General features: G+C 41.9%; 2 protein-coding genes across 2 annotated transcripts in view; one reads left to right on the top strand and one right to left on the bottom strand.

The window, feature by feature from the left end:
- Positions 1-20,731, top strand: part of DERL1 (derlin 1) — a 29,595-nt gene extending 8,864 nt beyond the window's left edge. Inside the window, exons 2-8 of the mRNA XM_003256167.3 lie at positions 3,100-3,211; positions 8,760-8,824; positions 10,064-10,090; positions 11,016-11,111; positions 12,290-12,342; positions 14,475-14,585; positions 18,477-20,731. Coding sequence (XP_003256215.1) covers positions 3,100-3,211; positions 8,760-8,824; positions 10,064-10,090; positions 11,016-11,111; positions 12,290-12,342; positions 14,475-14,585; positions 18,477-18,615 — 603 coding nt within the window. The 3' untranslated portion in view covers positions 18,616-20,731. The remainder of the gene's footprint in view (positions 1-3,099; positions 3,212-8,759; positions 8,825-10,063; positions 10,091-11,015; positions 11,112-12,289; positions 12,343-14,474; positions 14,586-18,476) is intronic.
- Positions 3,232-25,669, bottom strand: part of ZHX2 (zinc fingers and homeoboxes 2) — a 281,264-nt gene continuing 258,826 nt past the window's right edge. Inside the window, exon 4 of the mRNA XM_030795410.1 lies at positions 3,232-3,586. The gene's annotated coding sequence lies outside the window, so the exon portion shown is untranslated. The remainder of the gene's footprint in view (positions 3,587-25,669) is intronic.

Below are 25,669 nucleotides of genomic sequence, written 5' to 3'. Positions count from 1 at the left end.
CCTCAGGTGATCTGCCCGCCTCGGCCTCCCAAAGTGCTTGGATTACAGTCATGAGCCACTGCACCCAGCCAAAGCTCAATTTTCAATATTGTAGGCAGTAAGATACTCAGCTTTTGTGGTTAGGTATAAAAAGATAAAAAGAGATAGCTGTATAGACAACTCTAAAAGCTATGAAAAACTTCTTGGCTGGGAATTATATCAATATCACATGGATATAGTAAAAGAATGATTCTAATTCATTTAGAAAAATAAAATATTGAGACTAACCAAGACAATTGTGACAATTTTCGTAGAAAAAAAGGGGGAGATATTATTTAGTTGTTTACCAGCTATTAAAATATATTATAAAAGGAATAGAAATTAGGCTAGGCCCAGTGGCTCATGCCTATAATCCCAGCACTTTGGGAGGCTGAGGTGGGAGCATCATTTGAGGCTGGTAGTTTGAGACAAGCCTGGACAACATAGGGAGAGCCCATCTCAAAAAAAAAAAAAAAAATTAACCAGGTGTGATGGTACATGCCCATAGTCCTAACCACTTGGGAGGCTGAGTGGAGAATTGCTTGAACCCAGAAATTTGAGGTTACAGTGAGCTGTGGTCACGACACTGCACTCCAGCCTGAGCAACAGACTGAGACCTTGTCTCAAAAAAAAAAAAAAAGAAAGAAAATAGAAATTAAAATAACTTGATATTGGCATAGGAACCGATTCCAAACAGAATGGTGTTAAAGTAGACCTTAATATAAAAGAGACTAGAGTATAAATGTTCAATGAAAGTAGTTTTTCAAATAATTGGAAAAAATGTGGGTTACTCTGTAAATGGGGTTGGGAAAACTGGGTGACCATTTAGAAAAACAGTTGGATCTCTTCCTCATTCCTTGGATGCACCTTGAAAGTGCTAAAATAAAACCATGAACACTTAACATTCTTGGAGCGAAAAGACTTTCTAAACATGACACATCATGGATACATTTGCCTACATTTAATTAAACCTTTGTATGTCAAAATATGGCAAAAACACCATGAAAGTCTAATGAAAGATCAGAAAATGCTTGCAATGATGAGAAAGAGAAATTTCATAATGTATGAGGGAATGCAGCCAGGTGCGATGGCTCATGCCTGTAATCCCAGCACTTTGGGAGGCCAGGGCAGGTGGATCACTTGAGCTCAGGAGTTTGAGACCAGCCTGGGCAACATCATGAGACCTTGTGTCTACAAAAAAATATAAAAATTAGCCAGGTGTGGTGGTGCATGCCGGTAGTCCCAGCTACTCGGGAGGCTGAGGTGGGAGAATCACCTGAGTCCAGAAGGTGGAGGTTGTAGTGAGTTAAGATCATGCCACTGCACTCCAGCCTGGGCATCAGAGCAAGATCCTATCTCGGGGGGGGGGGGGGGAGGAAGAAAGGTAAATCCAGAAGAACAAGTGAATAAAGGAAATGCTCAGGTTTTTAAAACATGAAAAGGTACTTGACTTCTCATAATGCAAATACAAATTAGTTTTCAGATTGGTGAATATATAATACATGAAATGGTGAGAGTATGGAGAGAAGACAGGATTCATCTACTTTTTAGGAGGAAGTATAAATTGAGCAAACATTTTTGTAGCCATTTGGCAGTATCTACCAAAATAAATGCTTATGTCTGTTGCTGTAGCAGATTTATTGACAGGAACTTATTCTGTATATGCACATATAAAGAGGATATACAAGAATATTTATGGTGGCATTGTAACAGTTTAAACAAAAATTTAGACATTCACATACAAGGAATACTATGAAGCCAATTGAAATATTTTGTGGGGAATGAACCAAGGTATAAAACAGTGCCATATAGAGTAGGATAAAGAAGAATGAGTAATAGTAACATGTATTTCTTAGAGGAAATACAAGACACTGATCAGCTGTTGTTGGAACTGGGAGACTGGCGGTTGGGAATGAGGCTTACTTGTTACTTTATTATTTAATTTATTTTAATTAAATTAAAATTTTTAAGACAGAGTTTCGCTCCTGTCACCCTGGCTGGAGTGCAATGTTGCGGTCTTGGCTTACTGCAACCTCTGCCTCCTGGGTTCAAGCGATTCTCCTGCCTCAGCCTCCCGAGTAGCTGAGATTACAGGCACCTGCCACCACACCTGGCTAATTTTTGTAATTTTGTTAGAGACGGGGGTTCACCATGTTGGCCTGGCTGGTCTTGAACTTTTGACCTCAGGTGATCTGCCCGCCTTGGCTTCCTAAAGTGCTGGGATTACAGGCAGGAGCCACCAAACCTGGCATGTTACTTTAGACCCTTCTTATGTTTTGTTTTTTCAGGGAAATTTTTTTTTTTTGAGACGGAGTCTCGCTCTGTCGCCCAGGCTGGAGTGCAGTGGCGCAATCTCGGCTCACTGCAAGCCCCGCCTCCCGGGTTCACGCCATTCTCCTGCCTCAGCCTCTCCGAGTAGCTGGGACTACAGGCGCCCGCCACCACGCCTGGCTAATTTTTTGTATTTTTTAGTAGAGACGGGGTTTCACCGTGGTCTCGAGCTCCTGACCTCGTGATCCGCCCGCCTTGGCCTCCCAAAGTGCTGGGATTACAAGCGTGAGCCACGGCGCCCGGCCGGGAAATGTTTTTAAAGAAAAAGTGCGCCTGTTGCCTATTTAGTGTATTGATTTGAATAAAAAATTGTTTTACTTCTGCCTTTGAATGTGGCATTTTTGGACAAGATTTGTCATTCCAGAATATTCTTTCCCTAAATAGAGGCATTACTGTACTGTTGGAAATTAAGCCTTTGTAATTCATTTTTTGATGTAGGCTTAATTGTATGCCTGATCTCAGTAAAGACTAGCCATATACTCACATAGTATTGATTTTGTTTCAACTTGTTTAGAAATATTTGTTGCTTATTTTATGATGTCGTTTTATTCCACTGATTTGCAAAGTGATGTGATTGTATTTGGTGTGAACACTTTTCTTCGGCTGTTTTCTTGAGTTGTGTTGGTAGGATCACTTTCATACCTCTCATTGAGGAGGATGCTTTGCAGGGGTTAATTTTGTTTAGTTAAAAGACAAAGAAATAACCAGGCTTACAGAAACTAACAGCTGTGTTTATTTTGATCTGGACAGATTTGGAGGCCAATCACTGCCACCTTTTATTTCCCTGTGGGTCCAGGAACTGGATTTCTTTATTTGGTCAATTTATATTTCTTGTATCAGTATTCTACGCGACTTGAAACAGGTATGTTACCCGTAGTTGTTTTAAGCATTGTTTCTTTCTCATTTACTATTCCATGTGTTTACTTTGGAGGAATTTGGAGGGCAGTTAGCATTACAAAAAGAAACTGCGTAAGGATAGTAAATGCTCAGTGACTGTACCAGGACTGCGCTAGGCACTTAGCTTATTCAATTTTTAATCCTCACAACATCCTGAGGTATAAGTAGCAGTGTTACCATTTTATAGATGCAAAAAGTAGCGGATCAGAGGTTGACATGTCTTGTCCATCTCCTTAGTGGCTGAGCTGTGTGCCTCTCATTTATTTTGATGGTCTCACTCATTTCTTTTGCAGCAGTCCTTGTCCTTCAGTGCAGAATTGGGCTGGAGTATATATGTCTCCTAGATTGGGGTTGAAAAACATTAATTTATGTAATTAAAAGCCTAGATTTATTCTCTAATTGAAAAACTCAACTCTAAAATACAGTATATAGCCAAGATTTAATAATATGTGGTAGTTTATCAGGTATGAGTACCAATGTAATATTTTATTTTATTTATTTATTTATTTTTTGAGACAGCCTTGCTCCGTTGCCCAGGCTAGAGTGCAGTGGTGCCATCTCAGTTCACTGTAGCCTCTGCCTCTCGGGTTCAAGCAATTCTCATGCCTCAGCCTCCTGAGGAGCTGAGATTACAGACACCTGCCACCATACCCAGCTAATTTTTGTATTTTTAGTAGAGACGGGGTTTTACCCTGTTGGCCAGGCTGGTCTCAAACTCCTGACCTCAAGTGATCTGCCTGCCTCGACCTCCAAAGTGCTGGGATTACAGGTGTGGGCCAATGCACCCAGCCAACCTATGTAATATTGTGGATAAATTCGAAAAATCTTTTCATAAAAGTGTCTTACTGAATTGTCATTTATTTTCTACAATACCTTATATGCTGTCTGAGTCACTTATACTAAGGAAACAATACATCAATACACTGTGTTACAATATGGATATAATTTCGTTAAATTTAAATGATTTTGAAAAGGCTGACTGACTTCAGAGACTTTATAAACTTGCTGGCTGTTGCCTCAGGGTAGAGAACTCTGAACTACCCTTAAGTATAAGTCAGTGCTCATATGGTTGGGAATTGCGAATCAGTCTCATCACTGCAGGGAAATAGTAGGATGGGTATTTGATATCAAGTAACATTTTTCCTTAAATTGGCATTTGCTTTTAGGTTCTTTTTAAAAAGAAAGAAATTGTATTAATACAAAGTGTAAGGTCATAGACTATTATATTTCTATTGAGAGGAACCTAGTTTATTTCCTGAGTTTTACCGAAAGATGAACAGGAGATTCAAGGAAGTGAAGTAACTTGGCAGAAGTGAAACTGACAACTAGGCCTCTCACCACCATATCAGGGGTTTGATCTTTAAATCTACCAGAATATGTGATTTTTATTCTCCTTTGTTCCAGTTGGACCCGTTATGATACTGAGTGCTTAGCAGTCTACCTTTCTGGTATAATTTAATTGAGGATTAATTTGTTAGAGTAATTTTTTTTTTTTTTTGAGACAGGGTCTTGCTCTGTCACCCAGGCTGGAGTATAGTGGCACAGTCATGGCTCCCTACAGCCTTGACTGCCTGGGTTCAAGTGATCCTCCCACCTTAGCCTCCCTAGTAGCTACAAGTATGGGTGTTAAACCGCCACACCTAGCTGACTTTTGTATTTTTTGTAGAGATGGGGTTTCACCATGTTGCCCAGCCTGGTCTTGAACTCCTGGGCTCAAGAGATCTGCCCACCTTGACCTCCCAAAGTGCTGGGATTACAGGCATGAGCCACTGTGCCCAGCTGGAGTAATTATTTTATATTGATAGTAAACGTTATATCAATAGTAAAATAGATTAAGTGTGGATGATCTATGATCAGTTATTTAAAATTTTATTCTGGAAAATTTTCAAACATATGCAAAAGTGGAGGGAAAAGTCAATGAACCTTTTTTCTTTTCACTGAGACCAAATTCACATAACATAAAATTCATCATTTTAACTATTTTAAGGTGTACAATTCAGTGGTCTTTAGTATATTCAGAATGTTATGCAGCCATCATCACAATCTAATTCCAGAACATTTTCATCATTCCCTAAAAAAGCCAAAGCAGTCACTCTTTACCCCCCCACTTTCCCTCCTCCCAGCCTCTGGCAACCACTAATCTACTTTCCGTGTATATGGATTTACCTGTTCAGGACATTTCATATGTCCTTTGGTGACTGGCTTCTTTCACTTAGCACAATGTTTTTAAGGTTCATCCCTGTCATAGTGTGTGTCAGTACGAACCCCTCCTTAACCATCTAATGGTTATCACCTCTAATAGTTATCTCATAGCCAATCTTGTTTTATTTATATCTATCGCTGTCCTCCACCCCTGATTATTTGAAGCAAAATGCCAGACATTTCATTTGTAAATATTTCAGAATTTAACTCTGAACTATAAGGACTTAAAACATAATTCTAATGCTGTTATTAAAACTAAGTTGCAATAATTCCATGGCCACTTTTTTTTCTTTCTTTCTTTTTTTTTTTTTTGAGATACAGTTTCACTCTGTCACCCAGGCGGGAGTGCAGTGGTGTGATCTCAGCTTACTGCAACCTCTGCCTCCTGGGTTCAAGTGATTCTCGTGCCTCAGGCTCCTGAGTAGCTGGGATTACGGGTGCATGCCACCACATCTGGCTAATTTTTGTGTTTTTGGTAGAGATGGCATTTCACCATATTGGCCAGGCTGGTCTCGAACTCCTGACCTTAGGTGATCCATCTGCCTCAGCCTCCCACAATACTGGGATTACAGGCGTGAGCCACTGTGCCTGGCCAGTGGCCACTTTTTATTTTTAATTGTCTTCTTGTGCTCTGAATCCCTTTACCCAACCCTATTACCTGGTCAGGTAATACAACAAATTGTAATGTTATTGTCCCTGAATACCAATTTAGGACAAATCTGTGGGATTATTAGGTCACTGGTCTCTTTTATTTGCTTTGATTTTTATAAGTTGCCCCCTCATTCCCTACTCAACAACTACAGAGCATTTTGAAAGGCTTGAGCTGAGAGGCGTTTTTTAACAGCTTTATTGAGATATAATTCATATACCGTACAACGTACCCATTTAAAGTATACACAATTCATTGGTTTTTAGTATATTGACAGAGTTGTATAGTCATTATCACACTCATTTTTATAATATTTCACCACCCCCAAAAGAAACCCTACCATTAGCAGCCATTCTCCCTTTTCATTTAATCCCTTCCTCCCCCACACCCTTAGGAAACCACTGATTTTTTTTTTTTTTGAGACAGAGTCTCACTCTGTTGCCCAGGCTGGAGTGCAGTGGCACTGTCTTGGCTCTTTGCAACCTCTGCATCTCGGGTTCAAGCAATTCTCATGCCTCAGCCTCCTGAGTAGCTGAGACTACAGGCACTTACCACCACATCCAGCTAATTTTTGTATTTTTAGTAGACAGGTTTTCACCTTGTTGGCCAGGCTGGTCTCAAACTCCTGATCTCAAGTGATTCGCCCACCTCAGCCTCCCAAAGTGCTGGTATTACAGGCGTGAGCCACTGTACCTGACCAAAACCACTGATCTTATTGACTCTTTAGATTTGCCTGTTCTGGGCATTTCTTAAAATCATACAGTATTTTGTTGCCTTTTGTGACTTACGTCTTTTACATAGCATAATGTTTTCAAGATTCTTCCATATAGCCTGTATCAGTGCTTCATTCCATTTTATTACCAATTAAGATTCCATTGTATGGATATACCTCATTTTGTTTATTCAGTCATCAGTTGATAGACATTTGACTTGGTTTTATTTTTTGGCCATTGTGAATAATAGCTGCCATGAACGTGTAGAGAGGAACTTTTGAGATCATTCTGTTTAACGCTCTTATTTCATAGATAAGAAAACAGTGATCTAGAATGGTGGTGACATGTCCCAAAAGTTGCAGAGCTCTTGAGTTAACGCAGTTAGGACTGGAACCTAGGTTCACTGATCCCCAGTTTTCTGTCAACCACACAGTTTTCAGTTAACATCTTGACAAAATGTTTGCCACCTGCATATTTTCCTGCCTGGCTAAATTGTTAGTTATATAGCAGAGTTGGCTTATTTATGAGGTTTCTGATTTGAACTGGAAGACTGTAATTTGAAACCAGTTAATTTGTAAATTCTCAGTTGCAGGCATGTCAGATAATATATTGCTGTAATTTATATGATTACAATATTTTAAGTACTCAGTCTAAAGACTCCTTAGGAATCAGACAGCCAAAGCCACATCAAAAGAAGCACAGCTATTATTAAAATTCAGAAATTGTGTTAGAATTTCAGCTGTGATTCATCATTGTGATCCTCTAGCATTAGGCCTGCTTAACACTGTGGCTGAAGTGTGCTTTGAGGTATCAAGGGAGAAATAAAGGAGAGTAGAAGACACTTTTGCTGGAAACCTATTTTCTTTTAGATATATCTTTTTGCTTTACTGACAGTTGTTGGGTTTCTTTTTTTAAATTGACTAGCTGTATCATGTAACTGTGAGGGGGTGTGCAACGGGGAGGGAAAGTAACTTTCAAGCTAGAGTGATCTTACAGTCATTTCTGTTTCTTTTTTTTTTTTTCTTCTTAAAGTCTTCTAACTGAAGGCATTAGGAATCATGCTTATACGAGAGGCCGTTGTTGATTATGCTGCTCAGTAAGGCATATGGTGCAGTGACAGGAGCACTGTGCTAGTAATTTGATGTCACTCTGGTTCTAACAAGCTCTGTGACTTTGGTCATGTGACTTTAACTCTGCATCTTTAAGAAGCAGGTCGTAGGTCTTTCCATTCTCCTTTCCAGATGCAGTATGAGGACTGAGTCAGAGGCTATGGAAAGGTTTGGCTGACACTTTATTCCCTCCTTCCCCCACATTGTTTTCCCTTGGTAGAATGTAAGTCTCTGGAAGACAGAGACTTTCTTTTTCAGTATCTAAGGCCAGTGTGGTACAGGTGGTTGTGTGTGTGTATGTGTGTTTCTAATAATAATGGTAAGTACCTCCCAGCATAGCCATGCTGGGGGAGACACAATAGGAGACAAAACAGGCATGGTTCCTCCTCTGACAGAACTTACGGTCTAGTGGAGGAGGACAGGGATCAAGCATGTAATCCTGAATGCGGCCATCAGGTCACGGCGAGAGCCAAGAAGGAAAAGCTGACAGCCTAGGAGGGAGCTTGGGGGGCCTCACTGGTCTTTGGGATACAGGGCTCAGAAGCTGTGGAATTGACTGTACTTTCTCTGGGTCTCTTTTAACCTGTGGTAGTCAGAGCATGTCACTTACTGGAATTCAGTTAGGAGAGCATAGATTAACCTTACTCGGGTAACTTTGATTCAGGGCTTTATTGGGAACATTGTTTAGATATTTTAAAAAATTCACTTTTCTAGAGAGGAGTGGTTTTTAAAATGTTCTCATTTTGGCTTTTTCTGTAACTTTTTGAAGTGTTTCTCTATGTAGATGTTACTTTGTTGTGAAATTCTGAACCATGACATTTGGCTTGTTTTTGTTTCCAGGGGCTTTTGATGGGAGGCCAGCAGACTATTTATTCATGCTCCTCTTTAACTGGATTTGCATCGTGGTATCCTTCAGTCTGTGATTTTGGGCCAGAAATAAACCAGTTTTTTTCCAGGTTCGGGGAAATAGATCATATTCTATAAACATTTCAAATTACAATATTTGCATCTTGGTTGACTACAGTTAATAAGAATAATTAAAGTTTTTTTAAAAAAACTGTAGTAAATTATATAGCTCTTGAGTGATGCATTCTCTTACCATTTGTGGGATTTTTTTCCACCTTTGGTTGAGTAGTTTTATGACTGTTCCCTCTTCTTGTTCCCAGTTCTCTGTGTTCTCATGTGTGACAGCTTGTTGACTGAGGCACAAAGAGAGTCCGTGCCATGAGACAGCTTTTGAAATCTGTGGTCCTTATCAGAAAATTAATTTACAACCAGCATCCTTTTCTGACTTCATTGCTGTCCTTCTCTTGGGGTCCTACATAGTAATTCAGTCCCTCTATAAAGTACCCAGCTCTGGGAAGGGACACTACATTTCTCTGCTTTGTATCAATAGCAGTTGTCAGCAGCCCTCCAACTGCATGACTCTTACAGATGGTGAGAGCAGCAGCAGCTCTCGATGTCTCAGGTCCTGAGCAAAATTGGTGAGCTCAAAATTGCCTTTGGGCTCAGCTTCCATTTAAACTTGGCTGAGGGCCAGAAAATGTGGCACTGTGGATGCCCTTTCCCCTCCTTTGAGGGAAGGAAAAAAATATTTTGGACTTTAACCATGCTATAGAGTCCTGAGAATGTAAGTAGAATGATTATTTCCTTCAAAGGCTACAGGCATCTTCCTCCTTTATTTGAAGGAGAGATGTTAAAATGCAATAGCAGAGAAAAAGGATGCCAGATGACCAGACTAAGTCATATGCTGAAGCTGTTGATTTCTACTGTGTCCTTGTCATGGTATCGTCTAATGAAATATGCATAATGAAGATTAGATACCTTTGTGTTGTAGAATGTTTTAAGCAATCTGAACTATAGAAAAGTATTTTCCTTCAGAACACTGGAACTAACAACTTTTTTAATTAAAAAAAATATGTATATAAATTAGAGATGGGGTCTTGCTATGTTGCCCAGGCTGGTCTAGAACTCCTGGCCTCAAGCAGTCCTCCCATCTTGGCCTTCCAAAGTACAGAGATTACAGGCATGAGCCAAATTACACCTGGCCAAGTGAACTTTTAAATGGGAGGAAAATAACCACATCAGTCTTGACTAGGTACAGAATGCTTTTTTATGTCTGATCTTTAACTTTACAAACCAAGATTACTGGCTTAGCAATGGATATGCAGGTAAGTGTCCGTTTAAACTATCTATTTGCTCTTTTATGTGTTTCAAATATACTCTTACTGGCCTTTGTCAGAAGTTGAAATTGCATTAACTATGGGGTTAATTATGTGGTATTTTGAAATTATAGAATTACAGCTGTTTTATTTATTTATTTATTTATGAGATGGAGTCTTGCGGTGTTGCCCAGGCTGGAGTGCAGTGGCTTGATCTCGGCTCACTGCAACCTCCGCCTCCCAGGTTCAAGTGATTCTCCTGCCTCAGCTTCTCGAGTAGCTGGGATTACAGATGCATGCCACCACGCCTGGCTAATTTTTGTATTTTTAGTAGAGATGGGGTTTCACCATGTCACCAGGCTGGTCTTGAACTCCTGACCTCATGATCCGCCTGCCTCGGCCTCCCAAAGTGCTGGGATTACAGGCGTGAGGCACCGTGCCTGGCCTATAGTTGTTTTATTTTGAGGATCTTAAGTCAGCTAAATCTTTGAAGATCTTACATGAGTTATCTAAATCATTGCTTTCCTTGCTCATTTCTGGCCTCTTTTTGGTGTTTGAACATTGACAATAATGGTTGTCTAGTATTTTCTAGGCATGTGACAAGGTTGTCTAGTATTTTCTAGGCATGTACATGGATGTTTTTTAAAAATTGAGATTATATGGTAATGCTTTGTTGCTTACTTTTTGTAAATAACAGAGCTTGACTCTTACATTTCTGAATCCATCTAAAATAATATAGTTTTGTTTTATTATAGGATTTTGTAGTATTCATTGTATGATAAATAATAGGATCAATTTATAATTCTGATCAGTTGAGTTTCCTTTTACCCAGGTGAGGATTGTTGTGAAGAGGAGGGGTAAAAAGCATAGTAGATGTACACCTTTTTTTAAGTGCCTCTGGAGCCTGGTTTTTACATGTCGACTTCTTTTGCAGTTGCTGATGATTCCTCTGATCATGTCAGTACTTTATGTCTGGGCCCAGCTGAACAGAGACATGATTGTATCATTTTGGTTTGGAACACGATTTAAGGTACTTTGCCTTGGTTGGAAAAGTGTCCTTTTCATTTGTCTGCCGAAATCCCTCTTCAGTCCAGAGATGTACTTTCTGACTCATCCAGAAGAGGTCACTGCAGAGCAGTGTACCATAGGCAAGCCCCTTTCTGCCCTCCTCAATCCCAGCTCTATTTAATTAGCCAACCTGGAGTCCGTTGCTGGCCTTTGTTTCTTCACTCCCTCTGTACCTCGGGCCCCTCAAGGATATGTCCCTGAGTGATCTTATGTGTTAGAGAGAAGGAGAGATAACTCATGTGAAACCCTGCTTTAAAAATCTGTTCTTATCACTCCCTCGTTCCCTGTTATTTGCTTTATACTGTAGCTGAAACAGATTGTTTTTGCCCCCAAACACTTCTCTTTGTACATTCTTTCACAATTTTCCACCTGTAACATCTTGATTCTCTTCTTTGTATAAATCCTACCCATTCTTAATTTGAGTTGGAACTGAACATATTTCCTGAATCTCCTGCCTAGAATTAGTCTTACGTTTGGGCTTTTTCAATACTTTGTGTTTCTCTTTAGTACTTAGCACATGTAGCTGTAAAGTTATTTAAGTATAACACTCTCTTTCGTAGTTTGTGAAGTTTCTTGCAACTCCTTTAGCTCTTGGTATGATGTCTTGGATTTGGTAAGGGGCTCAAATGTTGAGTTCATTTGGAGAGCTTTCTTATTTGGGAGAGTATTAGTTTAAGATATCAATGCGTAATGAGATAAAAATTCAGAGGAATTTTGCAAGATATGTAAAAGAAGAACCTAAAAAGATGGGGTATGTTTATTTTATTTGTAACTATTTGTTGGCTGGAATCTTAGTGTGATTCTCTCATGGGCCTTGCTTTTAGTAGCATCTGTAGGACACTCATCTGCTTTTTGAAGCTGTTTGTTTATAGCAATTCAGCAGGGCCTATATTGCATCAGTCCTGTGGGCAAAGTACTGTGTCCTTCCAGTTACAAATACACAATTAAGTCTAGTTTTAGATAGGAAGGTTTCAGTATAGTGGGAATATTGCTAGATTGATCTGAGAAATTTTGCTGTGACCTTCCAGAGGATTTATATAAAGCCCTTGTCAGTGTATCCTTACCCACTTTAGTCCCTGTAGTAGCTGTGTCCTCATCAGGTGTGGCTACTCACATTTGCATATATTCATTCCATCTTAGGCCTGCTATTTACCCTGGGTTATCCTTGGATTCAACTATATCATCGGAGGCTCGTAAGTGATATTAGATTTATTTAATTGGAAACTAATCCTTGGAAAATTTCCATTAGTTTTTATCTTTCTCTAACCTTTATACAACTTTAAAGAATCTCAACATTGACGCATTAGAACCTTATGCTTATGGAATAATTTCACTTCGATTGAATTGATTAGATTGCAGGGCTTTAAGCATATTTAACATTGAATGGTTGCGATTTTGTTAACTTATTGTTACACACAGTATGTTCCTGTGTGTATAGTATAGGAATAAATATGTATTTCTGGATTCACTATTCAGATTGGGCAAACAGAGACCTAATTTTTGTCTGAGTTGACTCCTCTAAGAGCTATGTATAAAATTACTATGTCTTATATTCTTAAGGCATTTCCAGAATGCTGTGGAAACTGCCGATTGGTCATAGAAATCCAGATTCTTAGATAGGATATAATTTTGCAAGTGGTTTGATAATACAGAATTTTTTTTTTTTTTTTTTTGAGACGAAGTTTCACTTTTGTCACCCAGGCTGGAGTGCAATGGTGCAATCTTGGCTCATTGTAACCTCTGCCTCATAGGTTCAAGCAATTCTTCTGCCTCAGCCTCCCGAGTAGCTGGGATTACAGGCGCCCGCCTCCACGCCCGGCAATTTTTTTTTTTTTTTTGGTATTTTTAGTAGAGATGGGGTTTTGCCATGTTTGCCAGGCTGGTCTCAAACTCCTGACCTCAAATGATCTGCCTGCCTTGGCCTCCCAAAGTGCTGGGATTACAGGCATGAGCCACCATGCCTGGATGATAATACAGAACTTTTGGCCAACCAGGGTCAAATATCTAGTCTATTGGTCAGGGATTAGAGCTAGACATAGGAATACCTTTAATTTATCCAGTCAGAATTTTAAAGGGAGGATACCAAGATGCAACTTCTCTAAGAACTCCCGTTTCTTCATTTTTTCTGTTTATTTATTTACTTACTTTTTCAAGATGGGGTCTCGCTCTGTCACTGAGGTTGGAGTGCAGTGGTGCGATCTTGGCTCACTGCAACCTCTGCTTCCCAGGTTCAAGCAATTCTCATGCCTCAGCCTCCCGAGTAGCTGGGATTACAGGCGTGCACCACCACACCCAGCTAATTTTTGTATTTTTTGTAGAGATGAGGTTTCGCTATGTTGCCCAGGCTGGTCTTGAACTTCTGACCTCAAATGATCCCCTCGCCTTGGCCTCCCAAAGTGCTGGGATTGCAGGCATGAGCCACTGCACCCAGCCAGAACTCCCATTTCTTATACTACAAACCACTTTTAATATTTCAATCCATTTTTATAGTGCTGGTTCTTCATTTGTCTGACATATTTGCTCTGTGTGATCCTAACTTCTTCTGCATATTGTTGGGGAGAAGTGAATGAATGGAGCAGACTGTTTAGAGCAAAGCATGTTCTGAACTTGGTAAAGCTGCTCTTCCACCCAGGAAGGTGAAGTCTGAAGTAGTTGCAGGTGTTGATTTGCCCCTGATGGGAATCATGTTGCAGGTGAAGACAAAGAGGATATGTAATAGTAACAGTAGATCTATACACTCTTGAGGTGACCTGTATGTAAGCCAAGGGAAAACTGAAGAAGGTCAGTGTTGATTTCAGAGTGCAAGTCGGCTTTCCTAAGTGATCTCTGTGGTGTCTTACACTCAAGGGTACAAGAGGCAAGGGAGAAGTGCTTAATGGCTCCAGGAAAGGGGGAACAGGCATTTATTGTTCCTCTTTTTCTTAATCCCACGCTTCTCTCTTGGTAGCCTTCATGTTTGCCCACATTTTATAAATACAATATTCATGACTGAAAGCATTCAGAAGCATGCTTTGCAACTTCCCCAACTCTTGAGGCAGGAAGTAGCAAAAACAATATTTTGAGGATGGGCTGGTGCTTGAAAGAGATGTCAGAGGGGCTGCTGGCCTTGAAGAGCGGCAGGCCTCATTGGTTCAGCAGGACTCACTTCCCGTCTCCCTCAGAATGCATTTGCCACTCAGACTACAAAAGGGCTCATTGTCAGCTCTCACGGACTCCCGGGGACTAAATAAGCTGCCTTGAAGGCTCTCTTCCTTATGCTATTAGTTAAAACTTGGTGCATCTCTATTGCTTGAATGTCTTTAAACTCATTTGGCTCTCTTTGCAGGGTAATCAATGAGCTTATTGGAAATCTGGTTGGACATCTTTATTTTTTCCTAATGTTCAGATACCCAATGGACTTGGGAGGAAGAAATTTTCTATCCACACCTCAGTTTTTGTAAGTGTTTTTGTCCTGTCTCATCTAACATTTTATGCCTGTGTTCTTAATGCATCCTAATGAGAGCTCCATGAGGAGTATGATTTACCCCGTGCCCCATCTGACGGAGAAACCTGAGGCAACAAATGACTTACCCTAGTCACACAGTCACAGGAAGTTAGGGATTAAAGCCTAGGCTCAGTTGCCTTCCTGTTACTCTTTTAGCCAGGGACCACTGACAACTAGATTCCAACATTACATGAGGCATCTCAGCTCACTGAGCCTGCTGAGGGACCTGATGCAACTTCAGAGTGCAAAACAGTGTGCTGGGGAATGGGCAGAGTCACAGGATAGTGGGGTGTCTTTTCTTAACCCATCAGTTTTTACCCATGATTTTGCCCAAGGAAGGGTAAGTTAGTGTGTTGGTCAGCAATTTTAAACCTTTTTCTATTAAATACGATGGAGTAGACATTTTACAGGACTGTTCAGAGTTAAAATGAGAGACTTGAGGTTTGTATAGTCCCAACCGCCTGGGAGTTTGTGCTCTTTATCTGCTTTTAGGGTTTACTGAAGTGGGATGGTAAGGGCAACAGCTTTGATTTTTGAGACAAACTTGGGTTTGAATCCCAGTCCCCTCAGATAGCAGTTTTTATACTGGGAAAGTATAAAACCTCCAAGTTTCAGTTTGCAAGCCTGTAAATTGTGGGGGAAGCCCCTGTCTCACAGGACTGCATGAGGTAAGATAAACACTGTTGGGAAGCACAGTAGTGGGTTCTTGGTAAGTAAAGCTAGCTGCCATATTCCTAAAGGTGGGGGTAGGAGAGCAGGATTTTGACGAGCTGAGAGGAGACGCGCACACACCCAGAAGCATGTAATAGTCGTGTGACCATTCTGTCAGTGAGGCAAAAGGCTGTCGAAGAAGGGGCCTGTTAAATCACCATCTGGGTGTCCCAGCCTGCCTGACAATCATGCCTAATCTCATAGCAGGGATATGCAGTAATAGCTTGCATTTGAAAGCTTTAAAAAAACAAACAAACCAAACCCTTTCACATCTTGCTAATTTTAATGTTTTGCAGTTCTGTCATTCCTCTAAGGGATCAGTGAGGGCAGTAAAACTTGAGCAGGCCTCCTCTTTCTCCCCTTCCTTTTATAGGGTAGGAGTATGTTTTTCAAAGACTTTTCAAATTGTGAACTGTAATATACAGAGATATACCATATTGGTGGTTGTGGTGTGTGTGTTTTTCTTTAAGAGAATAAAAAGAAACTTGTTTCTCTTCTGAGCCTTGAATTGCCTTCAGGCTAAAAAAACAAATGACCAATCTGGTTTCTAATTATCAAAGGACATAATAACAGCAGGTTTGGCTTTCTGATCTAGGTTTATCAAGTAGGATGGCAGATGCATCAATTAAAAAAAGCTTGGTGCTTTTGGGGGGCAGCCAACAGTTACTTTACTTTAAATGGCCATATTCTAACTAAACGGCTTGTAGCTACTTCTCAGTTGTGGGCAACACAGGATACAAGATTCTAGTGGCAAAATCAGCAGAGCCCTGGAGCCTGCCTTCCACTTGAACTTTCTCTGTTGGTGGAAGTCCTTCTGCTAAATTTTGCATAAAGATCAGATGACAAAATATAGCTCCTTGCAAAAGCAGTAACTGCTTTGAAATTACCATAAATTTTTGTTGATTATGTATAATTGGGTATCTTTTTATACTAATTATTTGCATTTAATTTCACTATCTACTTAAGCAGTGGAGATGGCTTCCATATTGTCTTAGAGTGAGTAGCAAAGCAAGACAGCTCTAGCATTGCCTTCTGCAAGTGTTCTATTTTATTATGTACTTTGGAGGAATGTTATTGTACCAGAAGGCATGGATGTTGAGAAACCAGCACTTGGAAAATACATTTTAATTTTTTTTTTTTTTTTTTTTGAGACGGAGTCTCACTCTGTCGCCCGGGCTGGAGTGCAGTGGCGCAATCTCGGCTCACTGCAAGCTCCGCCTCCCGGGTTCACGCCATTCTCCTGCCTCAGCCTCTCCGAGTAGCTGGGACTACAGGCGCCCGCCACCACGCCCGGCTAATTTTTTGTATTTTTTAGTAGAGACGGGGTTTCACCGTGGTCTTGAGCTCCTGACCTCGTGATCTGCCCGCCTCGGCCTCCCAAAGTGCTGGGATTACAAGCGTGAGCCACCATGCCCGGCCGGAAAATATTTTGATTTAATGGTAAAGCTGTATTTGTTTAAAATGGAGGAGGTGAGTATAGGAAGTTATAACTGCTTTTCTAAATGGAATGCTGTTACATTTGTATCACCATTTTCCATTCCATTTAGAGTAGTTATATCTTCTCTGTACACACTAAATTTTGTGTTTAAAAGGGGTTTTTGGCCAGGCGTGGTTGCTCATGTCAGTAATCCCAGCATTTTGGGAGGCCGATAGGGGTGGATCATGAGGTCAGGAGATCGAGACCATCCTGGCCAACATGGTGAAACCATGGCTCTACTAAAAATACAAAAATTAGCTGGGCATGGTGGCGGGCACCTGTTGTCCCAGCTACTCGGGAGGCTGAGGCAGGAGAATCGCTTGAACCTGGGAGGTGGAGGTTGCAGTGAGCTGAGATCGTGCTACTGCACTCCAGCCTGGTGACAGAGTGAGACTCCATCTCAAAAAAAAAACAAAAAAAAAACCACCAAGTTGTTGTCTGTTTTGGGAAGAGGCATGAATAGACTCCAGTCACTGACTGCTGTCCCTTCCCAGGCAGGAGGCATGTAGTATAACAAGTAGTGCAGGGCGCAGGCTCTGGAGCCAGGCCGACCAGGTTGGAATCCTGTCACTTTTGAAGCGCTTCACTCAGTGTTGGCTCAATTTTCTTGTTTATAAAACAGAGTAATAGTAATGCCTCCCTCATGGGGTTGTTGTGAAGATCAGATGAATTTATAAGCAGGCAACACCTAGTGTAAGGTAATGCTCACTGAGTACATTCACACAGTAACTGCTCTAATATAAGGTCAAGTATAAAGCCTGTCCTCTTCAGGGTTTCTGCTGTGGACACGTCACCTGTGATGACTGACTCTTGCTGCCAAGAAGGGTTTAAGTGGAGGTATCAGATCATGCTCTCTGCCTTCAAGCAAAATTTAAACATTTTAAACATTAAGTGGAATAGGTTTAAACACATTCTCAGTTTACTAATAAAAGAGTCAAGGATGGGAAATAGTTGGAAAATACTATTGAGAGTGTAGGCTTGGGTTTAAGTTCTCTTAGCTGTTCTGAGAACTCTTAGTTTATTAATTTTAAGGTGGGAAATCGTTTAACCTTCTGGGGCCCCAGCTCTTCCAGCATCTGTGAGAAGGGAAGAATGTACCTGGAAGGCAGATTCTGAATAAAGTTTAAAACATACCCATACTTCCAACATAGAAAGCCTTCTTCCCCTGTCTCCTTTGATAGGCTCAGCTGAGAGCCTTTTAGAAATGCTGTGCAAGGCTCAAACACGCAGGCTGTGGATTTGGCCTTTGAAAGTGAATGTATTTTGTATCCTTTGATCCAGTTTGAGCCATATTTAGATATACCAAGATGCTATCAGTCATTCTTTGGTTGCTGGGCTTGTGGGTGTAATATTTTTGTTTCCATACTGTTCTGCATGGATTACTTTTATAAGCAGAGAAAAAAATGTTCAGAATGTGAATTCAGCTGAAATCTGAATACATTTAAGAAACATGAAAAACGAATGCCGTCTGTGGTCAGGTCATGGAGCTGAGTACAGAAAAGGCAAAGTTAAATAAGACATTGTCGCTTGCCGCCTTCAGCATGACAAGTGCCATGGGAACAGCAGGAGAGGGAGGTGTTCTCGGAGGTCAGATAACTATGTGGAAGTTACTTTGTTCTCTTCTCTCCCTTTGTGTCCCTGTCTTTCTGCACCAGGTACCGCTGGCTGCCCAGTAGGAGAGGAGGAGTATCAGGATTTGGTGTGCCCCCTGCTAGCATGAGGCGAGCTGCTGATCAGAATGGCGGAGGCGGGAGACACAACTGGGGCCAGGGCTTTCGACTTGGAGACCAGTGAAGGGGCGGCCTCGGGCAGCACTCCTCTCAAGCCACATTTCCTCCCAGTGCTGGGTGCGCTTAACAACCGCGTTCTGGCTAACACTGTTGGACCTGACCCACACTGAATGTAGTCTTTCAGTACGAGACAAAGTTTCTTAAATCCTGAAGAAAAATATAAGTGTTCCACAAGTTTCACGATTCTCATTCAAGTCCTTACTGCTGTGAAGAACAAATACCAACTGTGCAAATTGCAAAACTGACTACATTTTTTGATGTCTTCTCTTCTCCCCTTTCCGTCTGAATGATGGGTTTTAGCGGGTCCTAGTCTGCTGGCATTGAGCTGGGGAGCTGGGGCTGGGTCACCAAACCCTTCTCAAAAGGACTCTTATTTCTTTCTTGCACACATGCCTCCCTCCCGCTTTTCCCAGCCCCCACATTTGCAACTAGAAGAGGTCGCCCATAAAATTGCTCTGCCCTTGACAGGCTCTGTTATTTATTGACTTTTGCCAAGGCTTGGTCACAACAATCATATTCACGTAATTTTCCCCCTTTGGTGGCAGAACTGTAGCAATAGGGGGAGAAGACTGAAGCAGCGGATGAAGCGCTTTCTCAGCTTTTGGAATTGCTTCGACCTGACATCCGTTGTAACCATTTGCCACCTCTTCAGATGTTTTTTATAAAAAAGTACCGCTGAGTCAGTGAGGGCCACAGATTGGTGTTAATGAGATATGAGGGTTGTTGCTGGGTGTTTTTTCCTGAGTTAAGTGATCAAGACTGTAGTGGAGTTGCATTTAACACAGGGGTTAGGTTTAAACCATGGGGGATGCAGCCCCTTCGCGTTTCATATGCAGGGCATACTGGCTTTGTGTAGCCAGATTAGTTGGGTTGCCTTGTGTTAGGAGGATGCAGATCATGTCGGCTACAGGAGATGTTCTCTTTGAGAGGCTCTTGGGCATTGATTCCATTTCGATCTCATTCTGGATATGTGTTCATTGAGTAAAGGAGGAGAGACCCTCATACGCTATTTAAATGTCATTTTTTTGCCTATCCCTCATTTTTTTGGTCATGTTTCAATTAATTGTGAGGAAGGTGCAGCTCCTCTCTGCACGTAGATCATTTTTTAAAGCTAATGTAAGCACATCTAAGGGAATAACACGATTTAAGGTTGAAATGACTTTAGAATCATTTGGGTTTCAGGGTTTGTTATTTTGAGTCATGAATGTACAAGCTCTGTGAATCAGACCAGCTTAAATACCCACACCTTTTTTTTTTCGTAGGTGGGCTTTTCCTATCAGAGCTTGGCTCATAACCAAATAAAGTTTTTTGAAGGCCATGGCTTTTCACACAGTTATTTTATTTTATGACGTTATCTGAAAGCAGACTGTTAGGAGCAGTATTGAGTGGCCGTCATACTTTGAGGCAACTAAAAAGGCTTCAAACGTTTTGATCAGTTTCTCTTCAGGAAACATTGTGCTCTAACAGTGTGACTATTCTTTCCCCTGCTCTTCAACAGTGTGATGTGTGTTATCCTAGGAAATGAGAGTTGGCAAACAACTTCTCATTTTGAATAGAGTTTGTGTGTACCTCTCCATATTTAATTTATATGATAAAATAGGTGGGGAGAGTCTGAACCTTAACTGTCATGTTTTGTTGTTGATCTGTGGCCACAATAAAGTTTACTTGTAAAATTTTAGAGGCCATTACTCCAATTATGTTGCATGTACACTCATTGTACAGGTGTGGAGACTCATTTTATGTATAAGAATATTCTGACAGTGAGTGACCCAGAGTCTCTGGTGTACCCTCTTACCAGTCAGCTGCCTGCGAGCAGTCATTTTTTCCTAAAGGTTTACAAGTATTTAGAACTCTTCAGTTCAGGGCAAAATGTTCATGAAGTTATTCCTCTTAAACATGGTTAGGAAGCTGATGACGTTATTGATTTTGTCTGGATTATCTTTCTGGAATAATTTTACCAAAACAAGCTATTTGAGTTTTGACTTGACAAGGCAAAACATGACAGTGGATTCTCTTTACAAATGGAAAAAAGAAATCCTTATTTTGTATAAAGGACTTCCCTTTTTGTAAACTAATCCTTTTTATTGGTAAAAATTGTAAATTAAAATGTGCAACTTGAAGGTTGTCTGTGTTAAGTTTCCATGTCCCTGCTCTGCTGTCTCTTAGGTATCGCATCATTTATGTAACCAATTATCTCTTGAAGAGCATTTAGGAAGTACCCAGTATTTTTTGCTGGATTAATTCCTGGATGCAGGATTCCTGGGTTTTCATTTTAATGAAGGAGGATGCTTGCTAACTTTGAGTGAGGAGTCATATCTGATTGTAGCGTGCTTTATGGCATTTTTATAGCTTCTAACCATGGATCTGAGCCCTGGAACTTTATAAAATTAGTTTAATCCTGTTTCCTCATAAGGCACACACAGACTAGACAGCAGGTGCCATGACATTGCTAAGTCTTTCTTTCTTTTTTTTTTCCTCGAGGGTGAACATCCCAGTCTGTATCTTGGGCCTTCGACAGGCCAACTTCACTCATCACAAGGTGAGGTGACAGGAACCAAGTTGTATGTATGTCCCTCTTCTATTACTGGGGAAATACTGAAGCAATAGAAAAAGATCCTGCTTATTTAGAAGGACACATTGCCAGTATCACTGTGTTCTAAGCTACCTTTTGAATGACATGGATCTAATAATAGGCAATGTTGCAGTTGCCAACATCTTCGTTTGTTGCCGACTCTGTTTCTGAGGTCCCTGCCCCTCTTACACTTTTGTAACTTAACACTCTGAATAGCTAACCTTTGGAAGAAGTTACTCCTTTCTGGACTTTACACTGTTTGTATCTTAGAAGGCTGGGCTGAGCAAATGGGTTTACTGGCAGTTCACTTGTTTGCCTTCCAGAGTGACGGGTGATCAGAATTGGCCAGGAATACCATGTCCCGTGTTTCTTTCTTTCTTCACCCTCCCTCCCACCTTCCCTCCCTGTCCCTCCCTCCCCCTCCCTTCCTCCCTCTCTCCCTCTTTGTCTCTTCTTTCTTTGTTTTTTTGAGACAGGATCTGTCACCCAGGTTGGAGTGTAGTGGCATGATCTCGGCTTGCTGCAACCTCTGCCTCCCAGGTTCAAATGATCCTCCCACCTCAGCCTCCTGAGTAGCTGGGACCACAAGTGTGTGCCACCACACTTGGCTAATTTTTTGTATTTTTGGTCGAGATGGAGTTTCACCATGTTGCCCAGGCTGGTCTTAAACTCCTGAGCTCAGGCAAGCCACCTGCCTTGGCCTCCCAAAGTACTGGGATTACAGGCCTGAGCCACGGTGCCCAGCCTTTCCCATGATTTATATGTGTGGTTTAAACCTAGGCTCTTTCCCATATGGTCCCCTTATCTCATATCAACTCTGCTTGTTCTAGTAGGAATGCCATGTTCAGGGGCACACCTAGGTACTGAGCATTAATGTGCCAGGTACTTTCTGAAAAAGCCTCCAATTTACAGTTTTAAAAATCTGGCTATACATAAGCATTAAACTTGAGATTTTAAAAAGCAGGTATCTTGGCTCATTCCCATTCTAAATATTTTTGAAGTTGATTCTGATGTTCAGCTGGATTTGGGAACTTGTGTTTAAACAAACTTGTGAAATAATATTATCCCCATTTTCCAGATAAGGAAACTTAAGCTTCAAGTCTCTTGATTAAAATCAGGCAGCGGCCAGGTACGGTGGCTCACGCCTGTAATCCCAGCTCTTTGGGAGGCCGAGGTGGGTGGGCCTTCTGAGGTTGGGAGTTCAAGACCAGCCTGACCAACATGGAGAAACCCCGTCTCTACTAAAAATACAAAAATTAGCTGTGCGTGGTGGCATATACCTGTAATCCCAGCTACTCGGGAGGCTGAGGCAGGAGAATGCTTGAACCCAGGAGGTGGAGGTTGCAGTGAGCCGAGATTGTGCCATTGCACTCCAGCCTAGGCACAAGAGCAAAACTCCGTATCAAAAAAAAAAATAAGCTAGAAAGTGCCAAAGACAGGGTATGAACCCAACTCTGCTGCGGCTTTTCAGTGAAGGAAGCCAAAGCAGATGCAAATAGACAATGTCTCTGTCTTCACGATATGTCCTTTCTACTGAGGCAGTCAGCTTGGCCTATTGTAGGGACTCATATTTGTTGAATAAGCAAAGAAGTCATTATAGTACAATGCAGCAAACTACCAGAATAAAAGGAAGTAAATTTCTTGGATGAGAGGTTAGGTCTTGAAAGATTGATGGACAGTTCTGGTCAAGATGGAGGAAGCCACTTGTTCTAGGTGGATTTAGAAACAGCAGCAGCAAGAGCAGAAACTCAGGAAGAGAGAACTGTGTGCCTGGACCTGTAGAATACAGGTAGGGAGTGGCAGGGAAAGGGGTTGGAAAGATAGATCGGGGCCTGTATCAGGAAAACCGTTTTGTGTGATTGCTTGAACTTCAGTCTGCGGGCAGTGGGGAACATTGAAAGGCCTTCATGTTTGGTCTTTAAAAAGTAGCTGGCAGCCAGGTGTGGTGGCTCACACCTGTAATTCCAGCACTTTGGGAGGCCGAGGCTGGTGGATCACCTGAGGTCAGGAGTTCGAGACCAGCCTGGCCAACATGGCGAAACCCCATCTCTACTAAAAACACAAAAAATTAGCCGGGCCTGATGGCGGATGCCTGTAATCCCAGCTACTCGGGAGGCTGAGGCAGGAGAATCGCTTGAACCTGGAAGGCGGAGATTGTAGTGAGCCGAGATTGCACCACTGCACTCCAGCCTGGGCAACAAGAGTGAAACTTCCTCTCAAAACAAAAAACAAAAAAGTAGCTGGCTGCCCCGTGGGGAGTAGAGGGAGAAGAAGGCTGGGAAGAGGAGAAATGAGATAAGATGACCACGTTTTGTGTTGGTTGCTGTGATGCAGGTTTAAGGGAAGAGTTGGTTTAAACCAAGGCAGTGGGATTGGGGACTGGATTGGAGGGACCTCCCAGACAGAGAATTGCTGGCACTCAGTGAGGAAAAGGAGGGCTTTCTCGAAGGGGTTTCCATTGGCGATCAGGGCTTGGATCTGTGTTTCACACACAAGCTGGGTAAAATGCTATTTCTGGCTGTTGGTGCTGCAGCCATTGTAGATAATTAGGTGCTGGCATCCTAACCTGGAAACCTAGCCACTATTTGTAAGTGTATTTCTGTGGAAAAAACATTGCGAGCTCCAAATCCATCAACTTGAATGAAAATGAACTTTTAAAACATGATGTCTTCCTGAAATGGGAACAGCTTTGCAGAAGGCCCCAGTGAAGAAGAAGCAATTCTCTTGATTCTATCACCAGCCTTTAGGGCCCAGTTTAAATGTCATTTCATCAAGGAGAGGGCTATTAGACCTGCAGGCAAGGTGAAATGTCTTCTCACGTAGCCACTGGCACCCTGATCTCTGCGTTTGACACTTGTTCCACCTGTGATCATTTGCTTAATATCCCTCCCATGGCTTGTAACCATCCCCAGGACAGGGACTGCATCTTATTTGCAGCTGTTTCCCAGTGCCTAGCACAGGCCTGCCACATACAGGTGCTTAAGTGTCTCTTGCACTGAACTGAAATTTGGCCTGTGTAGGAATTTGTCCTGCTTAGGGAGAGAGCTAATAATGGCCAAGTCTCCCAGGAGCATTGAATGATTTTTTTGTTGTTCATCTAAGGGAATCATAATCCCCTGAAACAGGATATTAGAACAGGTTAGAGGTAATGGGAAGAATGGACTCAAAATACTTAAATGAGCAGCAAAGCAGCTTCTATCTGCAGTGTGTAATCTGCTAATGGGTATGAGTACTGGGGTGATTTGGGCAAAAGGAGACTTGGTACAGAGTGAAGGCAGGCAAGAACACTTGGGAAGATTAATTGAAGGTATAAATTTAGCTTTCTCTCCCCCAAGGAATTCCCCAGTGGCTCGTACAAATCCACATGTACTTAGAGAGAAGGAGAAACCCCTGCCATGTCATCACGGCCAGAGAGACCTACGGGGAGTACAGAATTAAATCTAGGTGCAAGACGTAAGGATTGCTTAGGAAATGTTTACTGAGCTCAGTGTGTCATTTGAAGCCTTAACCTGACCTAGATGAATCTGATCTCTCTTTTCTCTGTCAGTGTGTTGGCCTTTTCCTGAGGGCTGGCACTGATCCTCTAAGTGTCCTTGTTGGTTAAGGGCAGTCACTGTTAGCTTAAGGGAGCCTTTGGATTTTGATCATTACTGTTTTGATGTAGAAGTAGGCTCTAAGGGTGTAACAAGATGCCTGTGTCTCCGCAGCCAGGCCCTCATCTGTTCTAAGCCAGTTTTCTCTTGGAGGTGCCCAGACCCCTTACTGGGGAGGAGGGATTGGGACTTTTCATGATCACAGGCATCAGGTAGGGTTTTCTGACTGCAGGTACCCAAAAAGGACCCTCGCTAAGTTAAGCAAAAGATAATTTATTGGAAGGATATAGAATAGCTCACAGATTCTAAGGGCCTGCTGAGAACCCTCACATGGTTGGGCGACCAGGGAGCCAGGCAGTAGGCATTGATCTCATCACATCTCTTGCTGGGCTAAACCAGCTTCATCTTTGATTCTATTCTTGTATCTCTCCCTTTTAGGATTTGACTCCCAAGACTCATTGACCCAGCTTGGACCTGGTGCCTCTCCTGTGGCTAGGAATTCAGGGAAAAACATTTGACTGACAGTCCCATTATGGCTACCCTCAACAGGAGAGAGGAAATTTTCCAAAAGCAAATCAAAGTGCTCTTGCCATAAGAAGGAGGAAACGGATGCTGGCTGCCTAAAGAGCCCTACCTGGCCCACTAGAGCATGCAAGCCACATGTTGGGCCTCCTGTGAGGAGCCTCTGGCTTTGCTTCCTTCCAGCCCAGGACAAGACAGTATTTCCTTCTGTCTCCTCAGTCTAGCTCGTCTACCGAACATTTGCAAGCAATGTGTGCTTTGCTGAAGATGTTGGGGGAGAGGGTGGAGAGCGTTGACGTTGAATATCACAGGGAAAGGGACTTCCCGTGCTTGAGGGCAGGTGCTGTGTCCGTCCCATTCATCATCACATC

The sequence above is a fragment of the Nomascus leucogenys genome, chromosome 16 (genome assembly GCF_006542625.1).
Source record: "Nomascus leucogenys isolate Asia chromosome 16, Asia_NLE_v1, whole genome shotgun sequence".
Lineage (NCBI taxonomy): Eukaryota > Metazoa > Chordata > Mammalia > Primates > Hylobatidae > Nomascus > Nomascus leucogenys.
This window is presented reverse-complemented; position numbering and strand designations above follow the sequence as displayed.